Source organism: Peromyscus eremicus, chromosome 5 (assembly GCF_949786415.1).
Source record: "Peromyscus eremicus chromosome 5, PerEre_H2_v1, whole genome shotgun sequence".
Lineage (NCBI taxonomy): Eukaryota > Metazoa > Chordata > Mammalia > Rodentia > Cricetidae > Peromyscus > Peromyscus eremicus.
Window position 1 is genome coordinate 122,513,345 of NC_081420.1, and position 25,565 is coordinate 122,538,909.

Consider the following 25,565-nt stretch of genomic DNA (forward strand, 5'->3'; position numbering starts at 1 on the left):
AGGTGATCATGCTGAGTGGCTTTTCCTTTCAAGCGGGACTCAGAGGTGTGTTGGAACTGAGTTGAGAACAAATTCCCAGTTACAAATACAGCAAATGGAAAAGCAAATCTCCACCATAGACCTGGAGATGCCCAGATATCTTAGAATCTGTCTTTTCAGTTCTGACCAGAGGTTGTAGACAGCACTGGTAGTTGGTTAAAAGTAAAGAAAATATCCAGCTGCAAGTCATCATGTGTGGAGCTGAATCACTGTTGTCCCATTATCCAGATGTGTGGATCTAAAAGAACTCAAGGTGGAAACCAAGTCCTTCCTAACAAATGATAAAATTGACCTACATCATTTTCTTAAATGATGTCTTGAGGAGCACTTATTTTATGATATGCTAATGATATATATGTTCATGGTTTCCCAATGCTAAAATAAAATAAAAACTATACCTTTAACCACAGGTTTATTTAGAAATGCTCCTCTAGCACATGAACTATTATCTATTGGGGAAATCTGAAGATTCACAAATTCGTGTGCTTCTCACTTGGGGGCTAAGGAACATAGGTAGCCAGAACACGGTATCCTCATATTTTACCACAGGACAGCTGATTGCAGTATATCCTGTCTGACTTGCATGCCCTCCCTGACTTAATCTTGTCTTCAGGATAATCTCTCATGCACAGCCTGACCTCCCTTCTGAAACTCAGAGACAACAACGAAAAGCAAGTTAATACAAAATAGGTGTTTGGGCAAGAGATATGCCAAGGGAGGGGAGTCTAGCAGTGCTGCCAGCTGCCCACAGTCCAGACCCCATACATGTGTGGTGTCCTCTCACAAAGCTCTTGCTAGTACCCAGAAGAAGCAATGTGAATGGTTCAAGACAATCTAGTGTTACTGCAAGTGGGGGGAAAGGTAGTAACTTATGTATTCATTACGGAGCCTGGAGAATAGTCAATCACTGTGAAAAAGTCGCTTTGCTAATTAGAAATGACTATACCAGTTTTATTTGAAGACCTTAGTGATGCCCTGTACACACGTGTGTGTGCCTGTGCGTGTGTGTGTGTGTGTGTGTGTGTGTGTGTGTGTGTTCACACACTGTAGTATAATTGCCTCACTTCATTTCCCCATTCCGTAAACACGGGTCATTTCCAGAGCCTGATGAAGTATGGGTGACCAGGCTCAGGGTTAACATCAATTTCTGACGCTGGGAAGCATGGCCAAAAATACATGACAGCAACACATTCAAGTTCATGCTGTGGTGATCCTGATGTGGCATCAAAGCATATGTCACGTGGATGGTGACTGGACAAGACTCACAGGTTGTAGACACTGGCGGTCTTTGTGGCTCAGGTAAGCAAGCTGTCACTTGTCACTATCAATTCTACTGCATAGTCCTGTCTGAGACACAGCTCGTAGAGTTATTAGTAATTTAAGGACACACCCATTTAAGTAGTCATAATCTTTACTGATATGTAACACGTGACACAATCTTCTCTGACATATGCACCCACTATATGCAGGACCTGAGTTCTAGTCTGCTCTCTAATGAGTGGGTGACTTTATGACCTTGAGCATTATGTGAGGACAACAGTTTGGTTTGCTGAAGAAGCTTTTCAAACCTAAGACTGATTGTTTTGCCCTTATAGGATGGGTCACATCATCCCCCTCATAAACTGTCACTCTCAGTGAAACTCGTAGCATCCCTTGTAGGTCAGCTTTTCTTGGAATCCAGTCCTGACTGGCCACCTGTCAGCTCTGCTCTTTACATTCCTTTGGGGAACAAAATCCAATAATTTTATTCAGGTAAGTATTATCACATAGTTATTTCTCAAAACAACATATTATTTGGATTTATGAAAAATATGTTAAAAAAGCCAGGCAGATATTAAATGACTGGGTGGCAATATTAAAATATGAAAAGCATTATGAGCTGGAGAGATGGGTGACTTGGAAAAGTTCTTGCCTCCCAAGCATGATGACCTGAGTTAGACCCAGAACCCATGTACAAAAGGCTGGGTGAGGTAGTGCACAAGTGTAAGTCCAGTACTAGTTAGGTAGAGACAGGCAGAGGCCCTTGGAGCTGGCTAGTCTTCAACTCTGGAGAGCCTCTGAGAGATCAAATCCAAGATCATCCTCCGGCTTTTACACTCATTTGAACACATGTGCACTTGTACAGATATGAACACACACACTAAACAAACAAATAACATTATCTATTAGGAGTGAGTTGTTCCTGTTTGTGGCACAATAAAATTCAACTTGAGTTATTATACATCGTATTTATATGTAAGCATCACTTTCCTTCTTTCTGGTCCTTTTATCTCCAGGGTTACTGTCTCAATGTGGTGATGTTACTTCATAAGTGTTTATAAAATTTGTATCATTGTTGGTTTCACTGTTTAAAGTTTCTTTATAATGTTGTCCTGAGAAAAGACTTGATACATGTAATCTATGTTTGGTTGAAATTAAAGGTCAACTGACAGGGTACAAACAGAAAATGCTGAGGGGTTCGAGAACAGCTCAGCAGCAGAGTTCCTTGGGTTCAGTCACACGCATAAAGACAAAAAGAAAGTGAAAACTGAAAATAAGGTGAAAGGTCAACGACAGAAAAGCCTTTCAGCTTAAGTAAACTACAATTTTTATATTTTAACTGACTAGAATTCTCAGCATGCATGCACAGCTTTTGCAAAAAATATCTACAAAGTATATAATAGTTGAACATGGTGGCTAATGCCTTTAATCCCCAAACTCAGAAAGCTGAGGCAGGAAGGCCACTGAGTTCAGGGTTAGCCTCAAATATGTGAGGGAAACCTACATCAGGACAATAGAAGAAAATGAAAAAAAAATGTGTTTTAGTAATTATGATTGATATTATGATTGATTTAAAGATAGTGAAGTAGATATAAATCTTTGTTTTGTGATTTCTTCCTCTAAAGCCACTGGAGAACAGTGGGAACCCCATAGCTGTGGAGAACAACTCAAATCATACTATGAGCCCTTAGAACATCACCTGCATGCAGAATACAATGCTTACAGAGCTCTAACTGGCCTAATTTGAGAGGCTTCACACTGGCAGGTTCATGGACTCCACACAGCCAGGGCAGCTTTCTCTTTCTAGAAGCCAGAATTCTGATTGTCTTCCCCTTAGGATTGTCTACTTTGCCTCACAAGGAAGTGGAAACCTCTGCTCACTCTGTGGGTTTTACTTTGGCTTTCTGGTGGTGGCAAGGGTCCCATTGTCCACTTCTCTAGAACATCTCAGGAAGACCATCTCCTTAGACCATATCTACTACCCTGAACTTTCCATCTATCCTTAAACATGTTCATCTGTTGTGCTGGTTTGAATATAATTGGGCCCCGTAATCTCATTGGCAGTGGCACTGTTAGGAGGTGTGGCCTTGCTGGAGGAAGTGTGTCACTGTGGGGGCGGGTTTTGAGGTTTCCTATGCTCAGGATACTACCCAGTATGTCAATCTACTTCCTATCATCTGCAAGATATAGGACTCACAGCTACTCCAGCACCACTGCTGCCCACAGGCTGCCATACTCCCCATGATGGTGACAATGGACTAAACCTCTGAAATACAAGTGAGCCACCCCAATTAAATGTTTTCTTTATAAGAGTTGCTGTGGTCATAGTGTCTCTTCACAGCAATAAAAACTCTAACCTGCCATCTTGACAAATGAAAGGAACAAAAGATGAAACAATGCTCCTACTTACTTCTATTTGCTTGAGCCTGCCTATGTCTCTTAGTGAACATTATTGAGTTTCCAAAGGGTGTGACTTTTACTCTGTCTTCCTACATGTACCATATGTGTTCTCTCCTTAAAAGCCTATGGTGGACTTTTATTTTACACATTTTATTAAAAACCATTCCATGAAGTGCTGCCATTGATTTCAAAGTCTAATTGCTTCTTCTTGTTGATCCTCATTGTTAACAAATGCACTTGCTCTCTCTGTTCACCTCCCCTGGATGACAATTCTGTCACTTTCTTATTTGACTCTACTCAGAGTAACTTCCCCATTGTGGTGTGCTGTCTCCTGTTTGCTGCATGGACAGATCTTTTCTTCATTTTCTAAGGGGATTATATAGAAATCTATTCACATAATTTATCTAAAATGAATTCTAATAAAACACAAGATGCATATTTTATTTCCTTGTTTTTATCAGGGGAGGAGTTATGTAGGATGCTTCCTAGTACAGAACTGAATGCTGTAACCATGCAGAGCCATGTGTATCAGAAACCATCCAGGAGAAAGTAAAGCAACAGCAGAAAAACCATGGCACTAAATTACTTGGGAAAAATTCATCACCCCCAAACCACTCTCTTCTGCAAAGGGGTTTGGAGTTAATTGTAGATTATCACTTGATTACATTGACTCATTAGACTGCAAGCTACCAGGGCACAGACCTACTCATCTTCATCTTCTCTGGTGATTGACACAGAGTATTATAAATAAAATCATCTCTGCCAGTGCCTGCTAAATTGAATGTGAATTCCAGCAAAAATTGCATATGTATGATGAAATATATGACAATATTATACTTATTCTCATTGCAAACCTGAGATTTTTTTCCTGCAACGAAGTATTTTATATGCAATTCTTATTGTTACAATGGATGAAATACCATATATGACAAGGATGTCAAATGTTTTAATAATAGTTTAGAACAGCTAAAATGTCCTCCCTGTTTTTCCTTCTTAGCTCTCCATGCTGCACAGCCCACACTTATTGTGTGAGGAAAGAAGTCCATTTTGGTGAATTTCTAGTAGACCTGGGTGTTAATACCATTAACTGTGTTTTACATAAATAAAAAATGTTTGAACACAATATTAGAAAAAGGGACATGACTTTGGATGTAATAAATTAGCAGTCAGTCCTTCCTCCTTTAAGGAGGGAAGAACACTTCTCTGGCTCCTTCTGCTAAGCTTGTGCTTACATCTGCAATGACATGGAGACTTTGAAACATGAAGCTCTCTGTACTAGTGAGTTAGAGAAGAGCTCTTTCTTGGACTTTATTCTGAATGTAAAAGGTAAGTCTTAGTGCTTGAGGGAGGCAGGAAAGGAACAGCAACAAGCCTTGTGCAAAGATCAGGAGGAGTGAAGCGCTGGCCATGCCTGCTGGATTGCCCCAGCTGATCAAGGTGCATGTGACTATCACAGCAAGGGCCAGGGGGAAACAGCTCCAGATTTACCCTGCTTTGGTATCAGGGCAGAAAGCATAACCCCCTGAAAACCGCAACACTGTACAAAGAAGACCAGGAGGAAGAACCCACAACAGCTGGCTGGAGACACTTGGACCAGGTCTTTATTTCTGATACACACTAGCTGCTTCAGACCAATGTTCAGCAAAGATTGGCAGGAGAGTGACTGCGCACTGTAGAGAACCTCTGGTCCGGCCCACTAAGCCTTCCAATAATGCTCCTCCCCCCCCCCTTTTTTTTCATGTGAGGGAAGATGAGAGCATAGGATCCTACATGAATTTAAATGAACAGTTATTCCAATGGCGCTGAGATTTTTAAACAGATTAGCTGGTAATTCACTATAATGTACCAAGCATCTCAGAAGGACATGGGCAAGGCTGATGGGCCACTTTTATTTTACATCACACTCCCACTTACTAACACGTAAGGCTAAATACTCAGTAACATTCATAGCAGCTATTAAAGGAAAACATTTTTATAGATTATTGAATTGAGAATATCCACTGAGTCTACGAATATGTCATGGAATTAGAGAATACTTGGGGAAGATTATACTTGCACGCAAATTTTCCTATATGAGTAAAAGAAAAATAAGAGCTCTCTGACACTGAGTGAACATATAGCCTAGGGAAGACCCATCATAGTCTTGATGTGATAAAGGTAGAGGATATGCATTAAGATTAATGGCATCCTCGGAGAGGAAATAATTTTTACTTCGAAAACCACATAGAATCCAAGCATTTCACCTGTAAGCCATTTAAAACACAGGGTTAGGAATTTCACAGGCAACATAAGTATAGTGCATTAATAAAAGCAAGTATTATATTTGATAAATTATCTGTCCTTCAATATAAGCTCCTTAAGTTTACTGTAAAAAAATAAAGATTTTATGGGTTAAAGAGATGACTCAGAATGGTCATATCTACCAGAATGGTAGTTCTTGCCATCATAGCTAATTCTTTAGCCTCTCCCTCTCCATTCTTCTAACACAGCTCTTTGGTTGCCATTTGAAAAGGGATGGTACCCAAGCTCTGCTTTGGGTTGTGACATCTCTACCAGAGGTAAAATCCATATATGTTCCTGTGATTATACAAATCTCAGAGTGTGACTATGACAACACCATTCTATTCTGCTGAAAATCTGATATGCCTCAAAAATATAAGAAACAAAGTAGGGAAAATCAAGTACACTAAGATTTAATGCATCGGATGTGATTGGCTCAATTTAAGTTGTTTCAATCTGTGGTTATAAGAATGTAGATAGAAATTTTGCTAGGTTTTGTAAAGTGGCAGTTGTAGGCCCTCCAAGATCCATGACTTCCACTGATAAGTGCAGATCTGACCCCTCATCAAAGATGTGGCTCCTTGGAACAGACAGAGACCACTGCAGAAAACCACAACTGATCAAAATGCAGAGAATAAGTGACTTAATAATCAGCCCGAAGTTATACATGTACAACACAACTTCTTCACTAAAGGACCATGAGGGAGGAGGTGACAGAGGAACAGGAAGTTTGCTCTGAGATTTAGTTTCCTAGAAATGTCAGAGAAACTATGCCCACAAAAATCTTATCAACATGGCTGCCTACACAAGACCTGAACAAGGACACCAACAGATATGCTGATGTGGAAGATGGAAAGTTCATACTGCCTCAGTCCTTAATAAAGAATTGCAGACAACTAAGGAATGTTGAGTCTTCCCCAGGAAAGAGATCCCAAGTTGGTTATCCAATGCCAAGTGGTCAGCTCCAAAATCATACTTACAAGTAACCTTACACAGACAGATCAGATTAATTTAATATATATTATAAATAGTATATATAATAGTATAATACATATGCACATGTGTTTGTGTGTGTATTTAACAACAATTAAAGAAATAGAGGTCATGAATTCAAGAGCAAGATAGCAAGAGAAGGTCTAATTGAAGGAAAGGGAAGGCAGAAATGATAAAACTATATCTTAATTTCAAAGAATAAAATGATTAAAAAAGTATCACACTTTTAAAGAATAACAAATGATGTGGAAAAATCCTCTTGTACACTGTAAAGAATTGTCACTCAAATTGGTTTAATAAAACACTAATTGGCCAGTAGCCAGGCAAGAAGTGTAGCCTGGGCAACCAAACTAAGAATGCTGGGAAGAGGAAGGGTGGAGTCAGGAGTCGCCAGCCAGATGCAAAGGAAGCAAGATGGGAATGCCATACTGAGAAAAGGTACCAAGCCATGTGGCTAAACATAGATAAGAATTATGTGTTCATTTAAGTGTAAGAATTAGTTAGTAATAAGCCTGTGGTACAGGCCAATTATTTATAATTAATATATGCCTCTTTGTGGTAATCTAGGAAGCAGCTGTTGAGTATTTGGGAGTTGATGGTGGGACAAAAACTTCTGCCTACATATGTCCAGCAAGAATTTTCACATAAAGCCTGAAAAAGCTTTGAAAATGATTCTAAACACACAAAAGTGGAGTCAAACTTGGCTTCTTGGTAACTGCTTTTTGGGGGGGTAGGCTCTGTTTGCTAGTGACAAGCAGAGGCACTGTTCTTTTAAGAGAAAGTTTCCTGACTCAACATTAGCAGCAAATGTGGGCAGCTCTTTTAAGAGGCCCTGCTATTAAACACTTACATGGTATTTATGAGCAGCAGGCAGCAAGCTACTCAGTGGCAATGGGGACCTAAATACTTCTCAGAGTTGGAACCATAAACATGGCTCCCAGAGCTGGTGGTAAATGTACCTCTGCCATAAGACAAAGGGAACCAAGGAGGAGGAGTCAGCACCAGCACAACATGATCTAAGTCACACAGCAGGTTTTTTTGCACATGGAGACAGAAAAGGTTACAGATGCACAATAAGAAATATTCAGAAAAAAAAAGAGCCTCGAAATGGGTCACAGTGTATTTAAAAAATATACATAGTTTTGGGAGAGAAAAGAGAAGGTAGAGACAGTTATAAAAAAGATACATAGTTTTAAAATAATAAGTAAAGTCCTTAAAAAGGGAGTAAAGTAATATTTTTAAAAGCCATGTAAAGATGAAAAATATACAGAGAGTCTGGATATTGTATGTTGTTGTGTTGTCTTTGAATTGTTTGACTGCTGAAGAAGGAGCAACAGCTGCTAAGAGACAATTGATTATAAATGGTGCTGGATTAATCCAATTTATAAATTTTTAAATTATCTTGACTTCAAAATTTAAGTCAAAAGATATGTTACTTTGGGGGAGAGGTTATGCTTTTGTTTCCACAGGAAATAAAAGGCAGTGTATTTATTCTGGGTTAAGAAAAATCAGGTTTAAATGAAGAAGACCCCCTCAAAAATCTGGCCACAAACATAAAGAAATCTAAAAGAACTACAAGACATATGATGTTTATTCTACATGCTCAAGTATAAAACAAAAATTATCTTTGGCTGACTTGTGTACAATGCACAATCTATACTTATACTAATACAGATATGGATGTTACCTTTAAAAGTTTTTATATTTTTCAGAGTAAGGGAACCAGAAACCAATGAAAATAACGACCCAGGTGATCCAACATCCAGAACAGCTTCCAGGTTGCTTACTGCAATGATCCAGCATCACAGAACACTCTAGCCAGTACTTCACCATAATCCTAAATTTTCTTAGGGTCCCCCAAAGATTACCAGCACTCCCAATCAACAGGAAGTAGTCTAGAGAGCTATGTCCACGTTTCCAAAAATAAATTATGGATATTTGTAATTGTTTACATGGATTGGTTACAAGTTGTTATGGATAATAGTCAGGAAGAAAGCTAACCAAAAGAGATTAGATTCAGGGATTTTCTTCTGAAAAGAAAAGGGAGATACAGAAATGATAGGATAAAAGGGTAGATTATTGAATCTACTTTAATCCAAAAACAACTATTAATCTTACATATTTTACATTAGTATGGATTTTGGTTTATTGATACAAATTTAACATTAACTTTATTATTCTGTATGTATATTTCTACTCTTAGAGTATTATGTTTATGCAGCTCATTTAAAAGTATAATATATAATTAAGAAATACAGAATAATAGTCATCTATATAGCAAACTTATAATCATGTTAGATATGTTTTCAAAGTCATACAGAGATATATTTCAGATAGATAGGGCATCCTCAAACACTTTAAAGACCTAAAGAATATGTCATTTAAAATGTTTTAAGAACTTAGACTTTTCTCAACAGTGAGACATGTCTGCTCCTGGCAGCATGAATTACTTCAAAGAGCATGATGATCATTCAAGAAACTCCATATAGAGTTTGTTTTCTTTATGGCAAAAGTTAGCCATATGGGCAAAGAAATTGCCCTTGTCTCAATTGCTGACAGTTACTGTCCAAACTAGACCAGCAGGATGCAAAAGATGACTGCTGAACTTTGTCAAGACAAGGTAGGACAGTCCCTCATAATTCCCTGCTTCATAGGAAAGTCTGTCAGATATGCTAAGCCTGTAGGCCAGAGTTGGATGTCTCAATTGTACAGAAAAATATCAGGTGACTGTCCACGAAGCTTGAGATCCCTGACATTAGGTAACATTTCGCCCTTTGGGGGTCTTTGATAGAGCTGAAGACTAAATAGTTACAATTATAGTTTTCCTTAGTTATAATAGAAAGTAAATTAGATACAAAACTTAAGACTAGCCATGATAAGATAGATAAGTATTTTCTGTTATTTTTCCAAATGCAAATGTATTAGATAATGTTACTGTAATTCTTATTTAATAACTGCTTTTGTTGTATATAATCTTACTATGTTAGTTAAAACATTTCTTTTTAATTAGACAAAAAGGGGGAAATAATGTAGAATAATCTTCTTGTACACTGTAAAGATTTGTCACTCAAATTGGTTTAATAAAACACTGATTGGCCAGTAGCCAGGCAGGAAGTATAGGCAGGGTAACTAAAATAAGAATGCTGGGAAGAGGAAGAGCAGAGTCAGGAATCACCATCAGATGTAGGAAAAGCAAGATGAGAATGCCATACTGAGAAAAGGTACCAAGCCACATGGCTAAACATAGATAAGAATTATGGGTTAATTTAAGTGTAAGAGTTAGTTAGTAACAAGCCTGAGCTACCGGCTGAGCATTTATAATTAACATAAGCCTCTATGTGGCAATTTGGGAAGCAGCTGCTGGATATTTGGGAGTTGCTGGTGAGACAACTTCTGCCTACAAACAAATTTAACAAATTTATTTTTATATAATAAATTGTAAGTTCCTAAAGACACTTGGTTATATAGTCAGCTTTTCCACTCATGGGATTAACATCCATGAATTCAAACACCATAGACCAGAAGTGTCCAGAAATTAAACTGCATCTGTCTTAATCTGTCATAGACTTTGTGTATATGTGATTATTCCCTAGAAAAATACAGCATAGTAGACATTTCCATACTGCTTAGATTGCACTAGGTTTTTATTAGTAGAAATGATTTCATTTAAAGTATTTGTAGGGTGTCCAGAAACCAATCCCTCATGGACATTAGGGAAACAATTCTATTTAGTTGGTAATATAGAACATTTAATGTCCTTAAATCTTTAAACATTTATTTCTTTGAATAGTTTAAATTCATATGTTAGGCAATGCTTGTAAGTACTTGTACTTATTTCCTTTTTAGGTGATATGGTTGTTTTTGGTATAAAAAAAAACCCTTCACAATTTTCCAATAACCTGCTTTTGATTTACCCTGTGAATAAGGATGGCATACTAATAGTTCTCAAACACTACTATGGATCAGACATCACTGGGAAGCATGGGCTCCCGGAGGATACTGGAGTCTGAAAGGAATGGAGGACCTGCATTGCTGATGGGTTCCCAGGTATGCTGATGCTGTCAGACTGGGAACCATATATAGTTTTTATAAATTCCTCTCTCCCCACTCCATGCTGCTTTAGTCATAGCCCTTGTCTCCAGCCTCCCCTGAAGATTTTTAATCAACAACTGATTGTTAATGTTTTCTACAACTCATATACTTACAATCAGGAGGCATCTTTTCCATAAATATCGAATAATATTCTTGAACAAGTTCAAAATTTTCTTGGTTAATACTTTCTTGCAAAGAAACATCTCCAAACCTGAAAATAGGAAAACAAAAACAAACAAAAAACCAACAACAACAACAAAAAAACACAAAGAAGGGAGTCAGGGGGCATGAAACAACACCAAAAAGTCACATTTTCTGTCTTGTCCTTTTAGATAGATGGTGATCCTTTTTCTAACCCACTCCACACCTCTTCTGCAAGTCTGCACCCCATATGTCTCTATCCATTCAGGATCTCCTGCTCATGCTTGTACAGAAGTCTAGAAGAACATGTCTGAAAGCTGGACTAAATGTCATCTTGCCCTCTGCCAACCACTGGGTACACTGGTGTAACCCTGAAGTCTGCCAGCGAGAACTTAACTCTGAACACATTAGGTGTGGGCCTGTGATGTCCAGCAGCTGTGTACTGGTGCCTCTCATCCCCCTTCGTCACAAAGCTTGTTCCTGTATTCCATTGTGACTGTCTTCTCTTTGAGTGTGTCCCAGTTTCATACTTGAAGTTTGTCTCTCTAGCAAGTGGCTTCCAACAAGAACCTCCATCCAAATCTATATATGTTTTTCCTAGGTGTCAACTGAAGTCTCACTGTAGATTTACTATTCGTTCCCAACCACAAACTGAAATCATTTTCTTCTATTGACTATTTCTAAACTGCTTCCAATTTCTACCACAAACTCAGATTTGGAATCTAAGCAGTACTCAGATGCCCTCTCTTTCTCCATTTAACCCGTTACTCACTGGGGTTTTCAAATTTCTGCTTTTATCACTACCGTTATATGAGGTGCAATTCCTCTCACAGTGCTTTGCAGACACTTCAGTGTTACACCTCCGGCCCCTCTTTCCCCTTCCACCGTCATTTAATGTATTCCTAGAACATGATTTCAATCAGCAAATGTTTATTGATATCAGCTGGGTATCAGACAGCCCATTGTGCATTAAGTTAAAATGTTAGAAAAGTTCATCTAAAACGTGTTTTATCATATCAGGTCACTAAACTGAAGTGTTTCTCATCTCTCTATAAAAACCAAATTCACAACGGGTGGTGGTGGTGCACACCTTTAATCCCAGCACTCTGGAGGCAGAGGCAGGCAGATCTCTGTGAGTTTGAAGCCAACCTGGTCTACAGAGCGAGTTCCAGGACAGGCTCCAAAGCTACAGAGAAAAACCCTTTCTCGAACAAACCGAATCCAGCCCCATTAGTTGTAGCATCTTACCTCCACAAATTCTTGAGAAGATGCTTGTGGGCTACAGTCAGACCATTCTCCCTAATTTAAGCATTATAATGCCCATGAGACTTCCCCATTGTTATCTTCCTCCGAGTATACTGTCTTACCTTCCATGTCAGCTGGACGACTTCTTATCTGTCCTTCAAAGCCAGTGAAAGGTAACTTCCCCTACAACAGTGGTTCTCAACCTTCCTAATGCTGTGGCCCTTTAATACAGTTCCTCATGTTGTGATGACCCCAACCATAAAATTAGTTCATAGCTAATTCATAACTGTAATTTTGCTACTGTTATGAATCATAATGTAAATATCTGATATGTGACCCCCAGTGGGATTGTTACCCACAGATTGAGAATCACCTCCCTACAAGAAAGTTTCTATTCCAGAATCACATTCTTTCTTAACTAGCTTTGTCTCTTCAACATCTCTGATTATTTCATGACCCAAATTTCATGTGATATTTGCTGACCTACTTCCTCTAAAGGAGGACAGTCTTTTTTCCCTGTGTCCTAGAGCTTGGCAAAGCAGTGGCTGGCAGAAGCCATAGTCTATATCTATATCAAATTGTACCTGAAGAACAGGAATACAGTATCTGCAAAACACATAGGACAGTTTCCTCAGGGTTCTCTGACCTGGCCAGATACTGTAAGCAACTGGAGGACTGTTGGACTAAAGTTTTGTGTTCTCACAAAAGTCATGTGAAAACTGTAACCTCCAGTATGTCTGTATTTACTGGTGTGGCTTCTAAAGAAATAACTGAGGTTAAACAATAATATGAGAGTGGGTTCTGACCCCACAGGATTAGTGTCCTTACAATGTGATACCAAAGATCTCTGCCCTTCCCCTACCTAAGTGTAAAGTAGAGGTCATGTGAATATTTAGAAAAAGAGCCATCACCAGAAACCAATGCCCTGGAACTGACTCATGGATTTCCCAGTCTCTTAACTGTGAGGAATAAATTTTAGTCTTTCAAGCTGTCTAGTCTTCTATGCTAGTCAAAGTTGATTTATACAATTCTCATTTATTTACCTAAGAATGATCATATAAAATATGTATTTATTATTTGGGATAAATATCAAATAAAATGTTATGAGATTTATGCAGTATATCTCACATGCAAAAGTTGCCTAGATAGACCAAAATTTGAAATCAGAAAAATAGGCACCCAAGAACAGAGGGCTGGGAAGTGATCAATAGCGTGTTGATGTCAGAGTGCCAAGCAAACTGGCTTTCCTGCATCCCTCAGCATTTCCCCTCTTCTGCAATTTTGTTTGTTCTTCAAATCCTATCACTCTCATACAGCTTCCAGGTAATTAAAAGATACATTTTTAATTTACAAGGGAGATAGAGAAAAGGAGAGTGCTTTCAAAACAAAGTCATCTACACAGTGCAGTTTGAATGACACAGATGATAAAAACTAGTCTAGTCTGGAGGCTAACTGGTCCTTGAAAATCCTAACTAGCTCTTTAAAAGTCTGTGAATGAGAGAGGCTGAGATTACTCTACAGGTCACACTCACAGGCTGTGTTCATACTTTCCTATTACATTCAATATATTTCTCAAAGTTTGGACACATTTAAATTTAACTAGCGGCATGATTCCTTTATATGTACAGTTTACCTTGTTACAAGAAGTAACTAGATAGTGTATTGATTGAAAGGAAAATGCTATACATGCATATGTCTAAATTCTGTAAGCAGAAATATGGCATTTCAAAGAAACACTGAACATCATCCTTCTCACGAAGCTTACCTCTCAGCAAGGGTCTGCTGCTCGTTGATCCCAACATTAAACAGAACTGGATACACGTGAAGCAACTGCCCTTCTTTAATCTGCAGAGGGAGCGACTCAAATACTGTCGCTGGAAGCTTGACCTCCACCACATAGTGTTCACTGCGGACAGCAAAGGGCAGAGAAAGAAATGGCATTTGCTATTTGCTTTAGGTTGTTTGTGGTTCCTTCAGAGGAAAAACAGGTTGGAATACAACACTGACTTAGGCTTTTGGAGGTAAAATAGTTTAATAACTGAATATGTAACCTTTGGCATTTGTGATTCCTTTGAAAATTTTGCAGAAAACGGAAACATTTTTCATTGGAAAGTTCCATTAAAAACGATCCTAACTATGCAATGTTGAAAATTTAGGATCCATATAATGAGCTCAGCTCCTTGCACATGTTACACTTTGTTATCTGATGTAGGAAAGACTTGATTGTAGACATGTAAAGCGTTTACTCTAGGAACTGGAGAAAGCTACATACTTTCAGAAGCATATGGAGTAGGCAAGATATATTAGAATTTCCAACATATTGGAAAAAGAACAGGACAAAGAGTGAGTCTCCTTCAGACAATCCTTCTGAATTCTCCAGTAAAACATTTTGTTAAACACTATTGATCATAGACTCATGTTGTGGAGCGGAATCTTTGTTTAATTATGTAAAGATGTGTTGCATTTGTTTGTGTTGCAGAATAATTGTTTAGCTCTGTAAAGATGTGTTGCATTTGTTTATGCTGCATTTGTTTGACTATGTAAAGATGTGTTGCTGGTTTACCTTGCTTACCTAAGGCACCTGATTAGTCTAATAAAAAGCTGAGCGGCCAATAGCCAGGCAGAACAGGGATAGGTAGGACTGGTGGACAGACATAAAAGGGGAGCCAGCCAGCCTGCTGGGGGCATCCAGCCAGACATTGAGGAAGCAGGAAAGCAGAATGGGCAGTATATAGATGAGGTAACTGAGCCTCAGGGCAGCACACAAATGAGTAGAACAGGTTAAATGAAGTTAAAAGAGCTAGTGAGAAAAGCCTAAGCTACAGCTGAGCATTCATAATTAATAATAAGTCTCCATGTCTTCATTTGGGAGCTGGTTGGCAGTCTGAGAAATACTGCTACACATTCACATTTGTTTTTAACTTGTGATGGCTGAGAAAACTGGGAGCACCATGAGTCCTGCAGCCATGGATATTAGCAGCACCCTCCAAATACAGAAACTGTAATTTCCTCTGTTTACTTTCTCTTGGATTATTTTTAATAGGCTGATATTTATTTCAACTCTTTCAAGAATATTAAGACACAAATAAGTCACTTCATGTTGAAACGTCATCCATGTTGCAGCATATGTAGGTGATGCGTGTTACTAAGTCACATTTTAGCATGTCAGTACACCTTGTCACATTTTGTCCATGCATTCATTAGTGAATATAGATTATGCATAATTTTTATTGTGAATAGTCTCACAGTGAATATTTAGGTAAATATTTCTGGGTTGGCAAATGCTTCATTTTCTCTTGGGTATATAGTTAAGAATTAAAGTGTAAGTTTGTATTTGATTTTTAAAGAAACTGTTTAGTTATTTCCTTTTAAATTTTCTAATTAAAATCTAATTACACCATTTCTTCTTTCCCTTCTTCCCTTTCCTCCTTCCATGTCCTCACATCCTTGTTATTCCTTCTCCAATGAATGGCCTCCTTTTCTTGATTATTATTATCATATATATGAAAAATACATAAATGCAACCTGCTGAGTCCATTTAGTGTTGCTTGTATGCATACAATTTCAGGGCTTAGGACTTGGTGTTGAATTAAGGTACTCTATTTTTCCTTACATTATATTTTTAAGTTATCTTTGAGATGTGAAAAGTCTTAGTATATTTTGCGAACAAGTCCTTTAAAATACATATGATTTTTATGTTTTCTCTCAGTTTGTGGCTTGTTTTCTCATGCTCTTAGTGATATCTTTTAAAGATATGTATATATGTGTGCATGCATGCATGCATGTGTGTGTGTGTGTGTGTATGTGTGTTATTTTCTGTGAGAAATGTCCCTACATGTATTTAAGTAACTGGTTCCCAGTTGGTGGTGCTCTCTGGAAGGTTATGGAACCATTAGAAAGCCTTGGTGAAGGAAGTGTGTCCCTGGAGCTAGGCTTGAAGATGGTACAGTGGGTCTCACGTCCAGGCCTCTCTGTGTGCCTCCTATGTGCAGATTAAATGTGATCAGTCTTCTTCCTGACTACCAGGTCTCCCCTGCAGTGATGAATAATCTCCTCTCTGGGACTGTAAAACAAAATAAGTCTTCTCTTTCCTTTCCATGTAGGGATACTTTATCATGGCCACAAAAAAAGTAACACACACAGACACACACACATGTACAAATATACACAACACACATACATACAGACATACACACATGTACAAATACACACAACACACACACACACACACACACACACACACACACACACACACACACACAGAGTTAGGGTGATGGAACCTAGGCCCAGTTTTCTCTGGGCTGAGGATCAAACCGAGGTCTCTGAGCTTGATATGCAAGTAATTCAACTAACTAAGCCTCCTCCCCAGACAAAACAGCTATTTGAGATGGCTCTTGTTATAGCAGAGAGGATGTGCCCAGACACAGTTGTTTGTCCTTCTGGGAATCCTGCACTTTTTTTTGACAAGTTCTGAACATAAATGCAGCTGAAGGAATGTCTTCAGCAAGAACATCCTTCTCTTCACTGCACAAATGGTTTGGTAAAATTCTTCATGAATTGTGACGGAAGTATCAGCTTGTCACATTTGGTAATAAACTTCAGAATAATGTACACAGCTGTGCTATTTTTCCAGGTGCATTTGTGAACAATTTTTATTCATGTTTTTCCTTCAATGAGTAGCAAAGGATGCATTAACATCCAGAAGAGACATTGACTTTCCTAGGGCTCTGTTTCCTGTATGTGCCGGAGTTATCTTTCAACCATGCACGAGGAACTGGCTATTTTGTATGCACCTTTAACACATAGTTCTAAGTAATTACTGTATGTTTACTTTGTCTGTTCTCCATCTTTCTCTAATACATGTTATGTTTACATTGTGACCTGAGACTATTTCAAAATTCAAGTAACTCATATAGTACTTAAATGTGTTAACATCAGATCACTTCAAATCTGGATGACTTCTGATTGAAACAACTTATTATATGGTATAATTCTTCTATTAAAAGTCTCTTTTACACACCATCATTTTTTATTATTTCTGGAAATTTGCCTGTCATAGTCTGACCCTAGAAGCTATTTATTAAAAAACCCTTCTCGGAAATCTCACAGTCTGAAAGTGAATTGTCAAAAATAATTAAGAAAAATGGTGGCGTATACACCCGACATAGAATATATCCTTCCTTCCATGTTGCTGCTTTTAACTGATTTAATTTGAAGTCATCTCAAGAATTATGAAGCTATTAGCTGAGCAATTCCCGCAAACGTAGAAACACCCAGAGCTTCGGACCAGACAGTAATGAAGAGGAGGAGTCTCTGGATGCCACTGCTACTTCAGATTTCTTATATTTCAAACATTATCAGGTTTAACCTCATGATCATTTTACAAACACTCATGGGACTTCTCAGTTTTCAAGATCTCCTTGTATCATCCAATCTGCATGTATTTCTCACAAAAAAAAAAACAAAGAAAAAGAAAAAGAAGAAGAAAACTCCCCAAGCAGAATCCGACCTATCCAAGGACATTTGCCTACAAAACACCATGAGCATGACAGCATCTGGGCTCTGGGCAGGGGCGCCACTCACCGCCTTCCTGTGAGAACGGGCAGGTCATCACTCGATTTGGCTTCGGTTATTTTAAATGCAACTTTCCTCAAATCTGAAATGCCGACAGCCATGTCCTCCAGCATTCCAATTTCATCACCTACGAAGGGAGAAAGGTGCCTTGTTACACACAGACCATTAAAATAAAATGTGCTTCCTGCTGTGCCTCCCTGCTGGGATTTTCTAGCAGTTCAGTGAATGAGTTTCTGAATGCAGTGAGTCCATTCAGCATACTTCCCCCAATTGGCTGTGAAGATTTTTATCAGTGAAATAGAATGGTTTCAGTGGACTCCAAGTCAATGTCCCTTTGAGGGAAGAAGAATTTTCACCTTTATTGGGGGCCAGAGAGAGATTTCTAAGACTTATATGAAGCGAAGTATCATTTAGACATCTTTTGATTGACGGGACTGTTATTTGGTATTTTAGAACAGAGAGAGTTTTACTGATCATTTTATCAATTATCAATCGCCTAAAGCTAATTTTGTCTTCAAACTGTGAAAAATTTAGCCTGGAGACATAATAAATATTCTAGATTAGCATAATCCAATAGAAGTAGATGAATAGGATGTGGGCTACATATATAACTGCACATTTTCTGATCTTCATTTCTTTAAAGGAATAAAATGAAACAAAGCAACATTAACTTTAATAATATATTGTATATAATCCCAGTATATACAAACTGAAGATTCACATGTAAAACAATATAAGCTACTATAAAATGCTACCTTTCCTAGTCTTTGAAATCTGATATTCATGTCTAGAACATATTGATTTGGAATAGGTGAATTTCAAGCACTCCATAAACACACGGGCTCCTGTATTGAACACTACAGTTCTAGACACAAGGCTGCAGTGTCTTTAAAATCCAGTCAATGAAACCAATGTTGTCAATGAGTCTCTATATTTAAAAAAAATCCAGATGGCTGCTCAAGAGTCCACACTGAAATAACACGCAATTCCATTTTCAAAGCATACTATGAATCCCAAGGCAGTCCTAAGGGTGAATGAGTACAGAAGTTAGAAGCTCTGTTATTTCTGTAATATGTGGCATAGAAAAGGCTCACTTTTTATTTTTGATCTTATCTGAAGAGACTGATGTATTATCACTACGGCTAGCAATAAGATCTTAATATGAACCCACGCAATACTTACTATAGGTACTTAGCAGTCCTTCATATTGTACCAGCAAGCCCACCGTGTGCAGCTGCTGTAGGAAGTGAGGATCATGCAGACTTGTATGTAATTTGATGATAAAGCCACACACCAATCCAGCAAGCTAAGGAAAGAAATCAATCAAGAAATTCACTGGGGTCAGCAAACTCATCACTTCAGTTTTTAAATATCTTCAGACTTTTGAGACATCACAGATTTAATTAAAATTCCCCAAGTGTATATAACAAAGCTGCTAGAATTTGCACATATTTATTAAAATAACTTGATGGTCTTTGATCTAGGGTAGCATTGTCTAAGGGCTTGGGAATACAGAATTGAAAAGAAGCTAGATAAATGGATTTTAGAATCAGGGTGGGAAATCTTTGAATTTAATGTCTACCGTCTAAAACCATGGCCCCACTAAATTTTCTTAAGATTTTCAAATTATGCTATTATTGTGTTTTTGCACATGTGACTAGAGTCACTAAAAGAATGTCATGGATAAGCAGTCTTAAGGGAGAGTACAATGCCTGATTAGCCCCATCTGCCACTGGACCACTAACAGCACAATATACTGGCAACAGGCAATTTGGTTAAAATACCCCTTTGCAATAATAACTCACAAAGTGAAGCTCTGTTCTCTCCTTCCCTCCAGGTACTTGACCTGTGAACCTGAATCATTGGCTGGAGAGAGGGAACAAAAGGAAAGAGTATCCCTGCCCTGGGGGTAGAACTGGCCTTGGAGTCATGATTAGGCATGGATATGCAAAGGGAGTCATCCTGCCAACAGACAAGTCTTGAAGCCTTGAAAACTTCTTTTGTGAATGAAAGAAGAGGTCACTGTGAAACCCCATCCTGAGATTTAAGAGCAAGCTGAATAAATAAGGGGTTCTATACAAACGCCCCCTTTGCTGAGCTCTTGGCCATCCCTTGCAGTGCAAGGCCACAGTCCCTTCCTTTTCACCCATAGGCTGTCTGGGCGATGATGCGAGGGACACTGTCTCTTCCCCACAGAGGCCATCCAATGTTCAAGCAAGACATACATTTCACATTGAAATGGATCTTTTCACAAAGCAATACCAAATGTTCAAAAGTTGCCCGCGATGTATCAGCCTGCTTATCCACATAAACAAAACAAGGTGCCAGGCTTTCAGAAAGGATCTTTAAAAATAAAACCAGGTAGGAGCTCTGCCCCTGTCGTGGATGGGACGCCAGCAGTTCACCTGGCTCTGTACAAACAGCACTGGGCACCCACCGCCTGACTGAAGACGATGTCTCTTCTCAGAGTCAGCATGAGACACTGAGGCAGGCTGTAGGCTAGTTCCTGAAGCAGCACAAACGTCAGGGATTGCTTGGCTCGGCTCACCACTTCTCCCATGCACTCCTTCAGGGTAAGGATGAGAGGGTGTAGCTGTCCATACCAGTCCTCTGTGACAGGGGGTGTGGAGCAAGAACAGTGGGAAAGATGTGAGTCTCTGAGAACAGAATCAACATTTCTAGTGAACTTGTACATCCTACCCAGGATTCCTGGATCTTTGCCCCTAGATGTGTGTTGACTGCTGGCTGCTTTTCTGCTTTACTCTTCTTTAATATGGGCACTTCCTGTCTGTCTGGTATGACGCCATCAAATTCTCTCTGTGCTGGAGACAGGACTATAGCAGGACTTCTCCCAAAGATTTCGTAGAAACTTGACCATCAGATCAGCTTTACTACCACAGGGACCCATTTGATACCAATCTTCCCCTCCTCTGCCCATCATGCATTGTTATCCCTAGGGTCAATTCTGGTCTCTCCCTAACTTATGTCCCCTCCTGCCTCCATCACACTCAGCTCATATCCTTCCTCTATAGTGTGGATGAGAACTTCCCAATCAGTCCAAATTTCATTGTTCTCTTTTCCTTATTTGAGATATATAAAGCAACAAAAGGCAACCAAGCACCATCACCACATGTAGAATAAGTCCAAACCCATGAAGAATCCTCCATGATCCGACCTCTGAACACTTGTCCAGAACCATTTTAGAAGATACTTGGCAATGCTGTGCTCTAAGTGTATTAAAATATCCCCCATCCTGCCCTATTTTCTCATCCCAAGGGCTTTCAAGATATTCTGTCTTCTAGAAGTTTTCTTTTCTCTACTTGTCTTTCTGGCAAACAATTTAGGCTCTCTGAAAACTTAGTTTGGGACCTCTATCCTCAACGATGTCGTCTCCCTGAGTCTTCCTGTCTTTCCAGAAGCTCGGGCTCTGCCATCCCCCTTGTGCACACAGCTTCCTCCTGTTACTGCTGGGAATACTTTTTAATAAGAAGCCTGTTGAGGGAGAGGAATATGTTTGTTTATTAATCACTGAATCCCCAGAAACTAGCACAGGGCCAGCTTTTAATAGGTACCAAAATTGTCAACGAATGGATCAATTTACAACAAATATTGTATGTTTTTATAAAATGCAGGTATATATGAGAAAGTCAAACTTTTGACATCATGGGAGTTTCAAATAGTGTTCTTAAAGAATTGTGGTGTGTGTGTGTGTGTGTGTGTGTGTGTGTGTGTGTGTGTGTGTGTGTTGGTAACAGTATGTACATGTGTGCACATACATGTACAGCTATGCATGCTTGTATAGAGGACAGAGGTTAACATCATGCATCTCCTTCCATTGCCCCCATCTTACATTTTGAAACAGTCTCAGACTGACTCTGGAACCCACCCATGGGCAAACATCTGGCCAGTGAGCTCTAGGTTCCACCCCTTCTCTCTGCTTTCCAGTGTTGAGAATGCAGGTGTCAATCACTGTGCTTGGCCTTCTGTTTGCGTGCTGATTGGTTGTGTTTTGTTTTGAACATTTTAAATAATGAAGAAAGGATGATGAGATAGGATCCAAACTAAGGTCTTCAGCTTTGACAGCAAAAAGTATACTCACTGAGCCTCTTTCCAGCACCCAAATAGCCTTTCTTAAAGTCAAAATAAAAATTGAAACCAATTAGGTACTTACATTTCTAACATATATCAACTGCATAATTATGGATCTGTCACATGATACAAGAACAAACTATGTCTTATTCAACTTATTTGGAGAACAAAGACTTGAGAAATATTAAATACAACTTTTTGATTGTGTGACATTCTATTCAAATATAAATTAATTAATCATGAGTTGACAAATACAACTTAACAAGAATGATGGAAGCTGCAAAAGTAATTATCAAGTCAGTTTGTGATAACATCATATCCTCAAGACAAGACAAATCATCTTCGAGAATGAACTGAAAGGTCAATAATCAGTTAAGACCTTGAACAAACACCAGAGAATGATAAAAATAATCATATCAAGGCTGTGCTGTGTTTACTAACATTTATTTGATGTTGTGATTAATAAACTAGATGACCTAATCCAAATGGTTGGAAGGATAATGAGTGACCCCAGCTTCACAAAGAGAGAAATGATACAACATAAAACAGAACATTGTATGTCATCTTTTCAAAAGATATTGTAAACTTAAGTGTTAGTATTAGATTGTGGGGAAAAAAACACTAGAGAATGGGAGATTCAAGGAAAGCTCATTACAGCTGGATTCATATGACAAAGAATCAGCTTATGCCTCAAGATGAAATATGATCAGTGGTTCAATTGAAGCTATTAATTCTCACACCATCGATTTTATAGGAAATGGGAAAGATCACTTATTTTCAGAATAAATGACATTGCAGGCACCAACAGTGTCCTATGTTACTCTGTATCTACCATGTTTATATTCTTTTAGATCTCATCTTCTCTAACTCTGTAATTGCTACCCTCAATGTGTAAGAGTAGTGTGTGTGTGTGTGTGTGTGTGTGTGTGCGCGCGCGCGCGCGCGAGCACTGACATCACCCACCCTCACACATGAAAACACCAGGAGAAGGAAATTCTGATAAATTTACTCAGAGTTCAATGCTGACCATTAGCTGCAAAGCAGTCCTGTTTTGTGATTGGTGCTGTAGGGTTGAGGTTCCACTGTGCAATTATGAAGCAGAAGATACAGTTTTTGTGCAGTAGGTGGAGCTGCTCTATCAGGCTGAAGTAGCCTTTCACTCATTTCATTCAGGAATGAATGAAACATTTTTGTGTATGTTTGCACAGTCCTCAAGAAACATGTATCTATTTTGCTTAAGCACCTTGACTCATGCTCTCCATGTCAGGGAGTAATAAATGGCTCAGAGGTGTAATCGGTTCTTTCTAGTTTGAAAGCAAAAGGCCAACTTAAGTGTCTAAGGTTTTGTCCTTGAATGAATTTGTCATTTCAAATGAAATACAGCTGTTTGCTTTTCTTAAAGGTTTTTGCAAATGGAAGCTCCCTGGACCACTGGCAAACATCAGGACAAGAACCAAGGAGAGAGGAGGAGGACAGAGTAGGAAATGAAGGAGAGAAAGATAGAGAGGAAGGGACCGTTTCTAGTCCTCCTAGAATGGGATAGAAGTACACTGATGTTCTAATCCTGGGAGAAGCAGGAGGCACGTCTCTCGCTAGCAGCATTCCAGCATCTCCATTTAATACAATACCTTACATTCTATATAAGACGGCAATCATGTATTTATGATTGTAATTCAAGAAGAATGAGAATATGGGGAGAGATTAGTTATGAATGAAGAGTTAGAAGTATGAGAGAGTGGTAAGGTGTCTTGAAGACTGACATTATGCTTTCTGTGGAGAAGCACAAACCAGGAAGGTAACGGACGGGTATTTCCTAGAAAGAGAAACAATCGGCTAAGTCAGTAGATAAAGGAACTAGTTGCAGAAAATTTCAAGGACTACAGGTTTATATCCTATGGCAACAGTCCCCTCCACCTCATAACTCACAGGTTATGACATTAAACACAATAGGCTGATGGCCAAAATAAAGGCTGAGTTCTTGTCACAAATGGTCTTTTTGCCCCAGTGATCATTCCATATCATTCTTACAAAGAGCAAAATAAGCTTCAGTTTACTCTTCAAAAGTGATGGTTGTTTTTTGGTGGGAGCAGCTCCTGGTTTGGGAAGGAGCTCACTCTTCACATCCTTCCATATTCTGTCATTTGCTTGGTGGTCGTTTTCTTCTTCACATAAAACCATCTCTTCATGTTGTGTGGTCCAAGTAAAAAAATCCCCACATATCTACTTTCCCAAGGGTTTTTTTTTGTTTCAACTGTGGTTTTACACATGTGCATGACTGTGTGTGCAAACACACATACTCATTTATGAGACACCTCCAGGAAGCAGGGCAGCTGCGCTTGCACTGTGGTTTTGTTCACACTGGTGCCTCACACAGCTCATCAGCTGGGCAGTCCCTGACTTTGCTTCTCACCAATGGGCTTCCTTCAGCGACAGAGGAAAACACAAAGAGAGTGCTTCAGTGTCTCCATAAAAACTTGCTGAGACTCCTTAACCCTGAGCCCACCAAGCAGAATCTTGTCTTGGGAAACCATAAAATGCGTGTGGCTTAGCTGAGCTTTTCCTGAGCTCTGTGAACGGGTTGGAAGCTGTCCAGGCAGAGCTCTGCTTCCCAGCCCTTTACAGCCTTCTCTAACGTATTCAAGTGAAACTAGCCAAAGGATTCAAAGAATGACTGCTGGGTGCCCTCCCTCCCCTCCACACACCATCTATTTCCTGTACAGGATGTCCGTGTCCTCTGAGCTCGATGGCTCTTACGTTGCTCGGGAGAAAAATAAAAGGGCCGTGGAGCAACCAACTGTAGCCTGGCATAATGTCGTCTCACCAGTTTCAGAGCCATTTTCTTCTCTGGGGTTTGACTGTCTGTCCTCATTTAAAATCATTAACCTCACAAAAGCATGTCGCCATTTTCAGTTTTGTTATCACAACTTTTCATATGGGGGTGGGGGGGGTCTAAAAGACTGAACGGCACTAAATGCTCAGCAAAGAGCTGAGAGATGTCCCAGCTTTGTCCATTTACTCAAGAATGTCTACGAAGCCAAAGAAATGGAGTAGCTCTTAAAGACGCTGACAAAATTCCTAATGCCTGAGATGAGCTCAGACTAAATCCTTACCTAACATGTGTTTTATATTTCATACAAATCCCACATAATACCAAAATGAAAATACTGTCATGGCTGGGTGGAGAGGATGGGGAGATGGGGATGGATAGCTTGCTCTTAGAATTTCCCTGGACTTTCAAAAACCCAGGTCCTATACCAGCATAGATAGGGCTTTTTCTGAGACCCTTTGTGTGAACATGTGCTGTAGGTTCAAGTTTACAATGTGAACAACACTGTACAATTTATCGATATGGGTGTGGCTAGGTAAACTACCAAGAAACTTTCCTCTGCACCAACTTTCAGCAAATTTCTTTGTATGAGTCTAACTTAATTATAGACCTAGACACCTGCTCG

At 39.1% G+C, this 25,565-nt stretch overlaps 1 protein-coding gene across 8 annotated transcripts in view; it reads right to left on the minus strand.

Annotated features, from left to right (window-relative positions):
* The window catches only part of Inpp4b (inositol polyphosphate-4-phosphatase type II B), a 359,360-nt gene that overhangs the window by 68,717 nt on the left and 265,078 nt on the right, over positions 1–25,565 (minus strand). For 6 of the 8 annotated variants that reach the window (XM_059262647.1, XM_059262649.1, XM_059262653.1 and 3 more), the window contains 5 exons: positions 20,462–20,634; positions 19,207–19,330; positions 18,034–18,151; positions 14,216–14,356; positions 11,178–11,275 (listed from right to left, as the gene is read on the minus strand). The exons of the other annotated variants lie outside the window; for them this stretch is intronic. In XM_059262647.1, the coding sequence (XP_059118630.1) occupies positions 11,178–11,275; positions 14,216–14,356; positions 18,034–18,151; positions 19,207–19,330; positions 20,462–20,634 (654 nt within the window). The remainder of the gene's footprint in view (positions 1–11,177; positions 11,276–14,215; positions 14,357–18,033; positions 18,152–19,206; positions 19,331–20,461; positions 20,635–25,565) is intronic. 8 annotated transcript variants of the gene reach the window in all.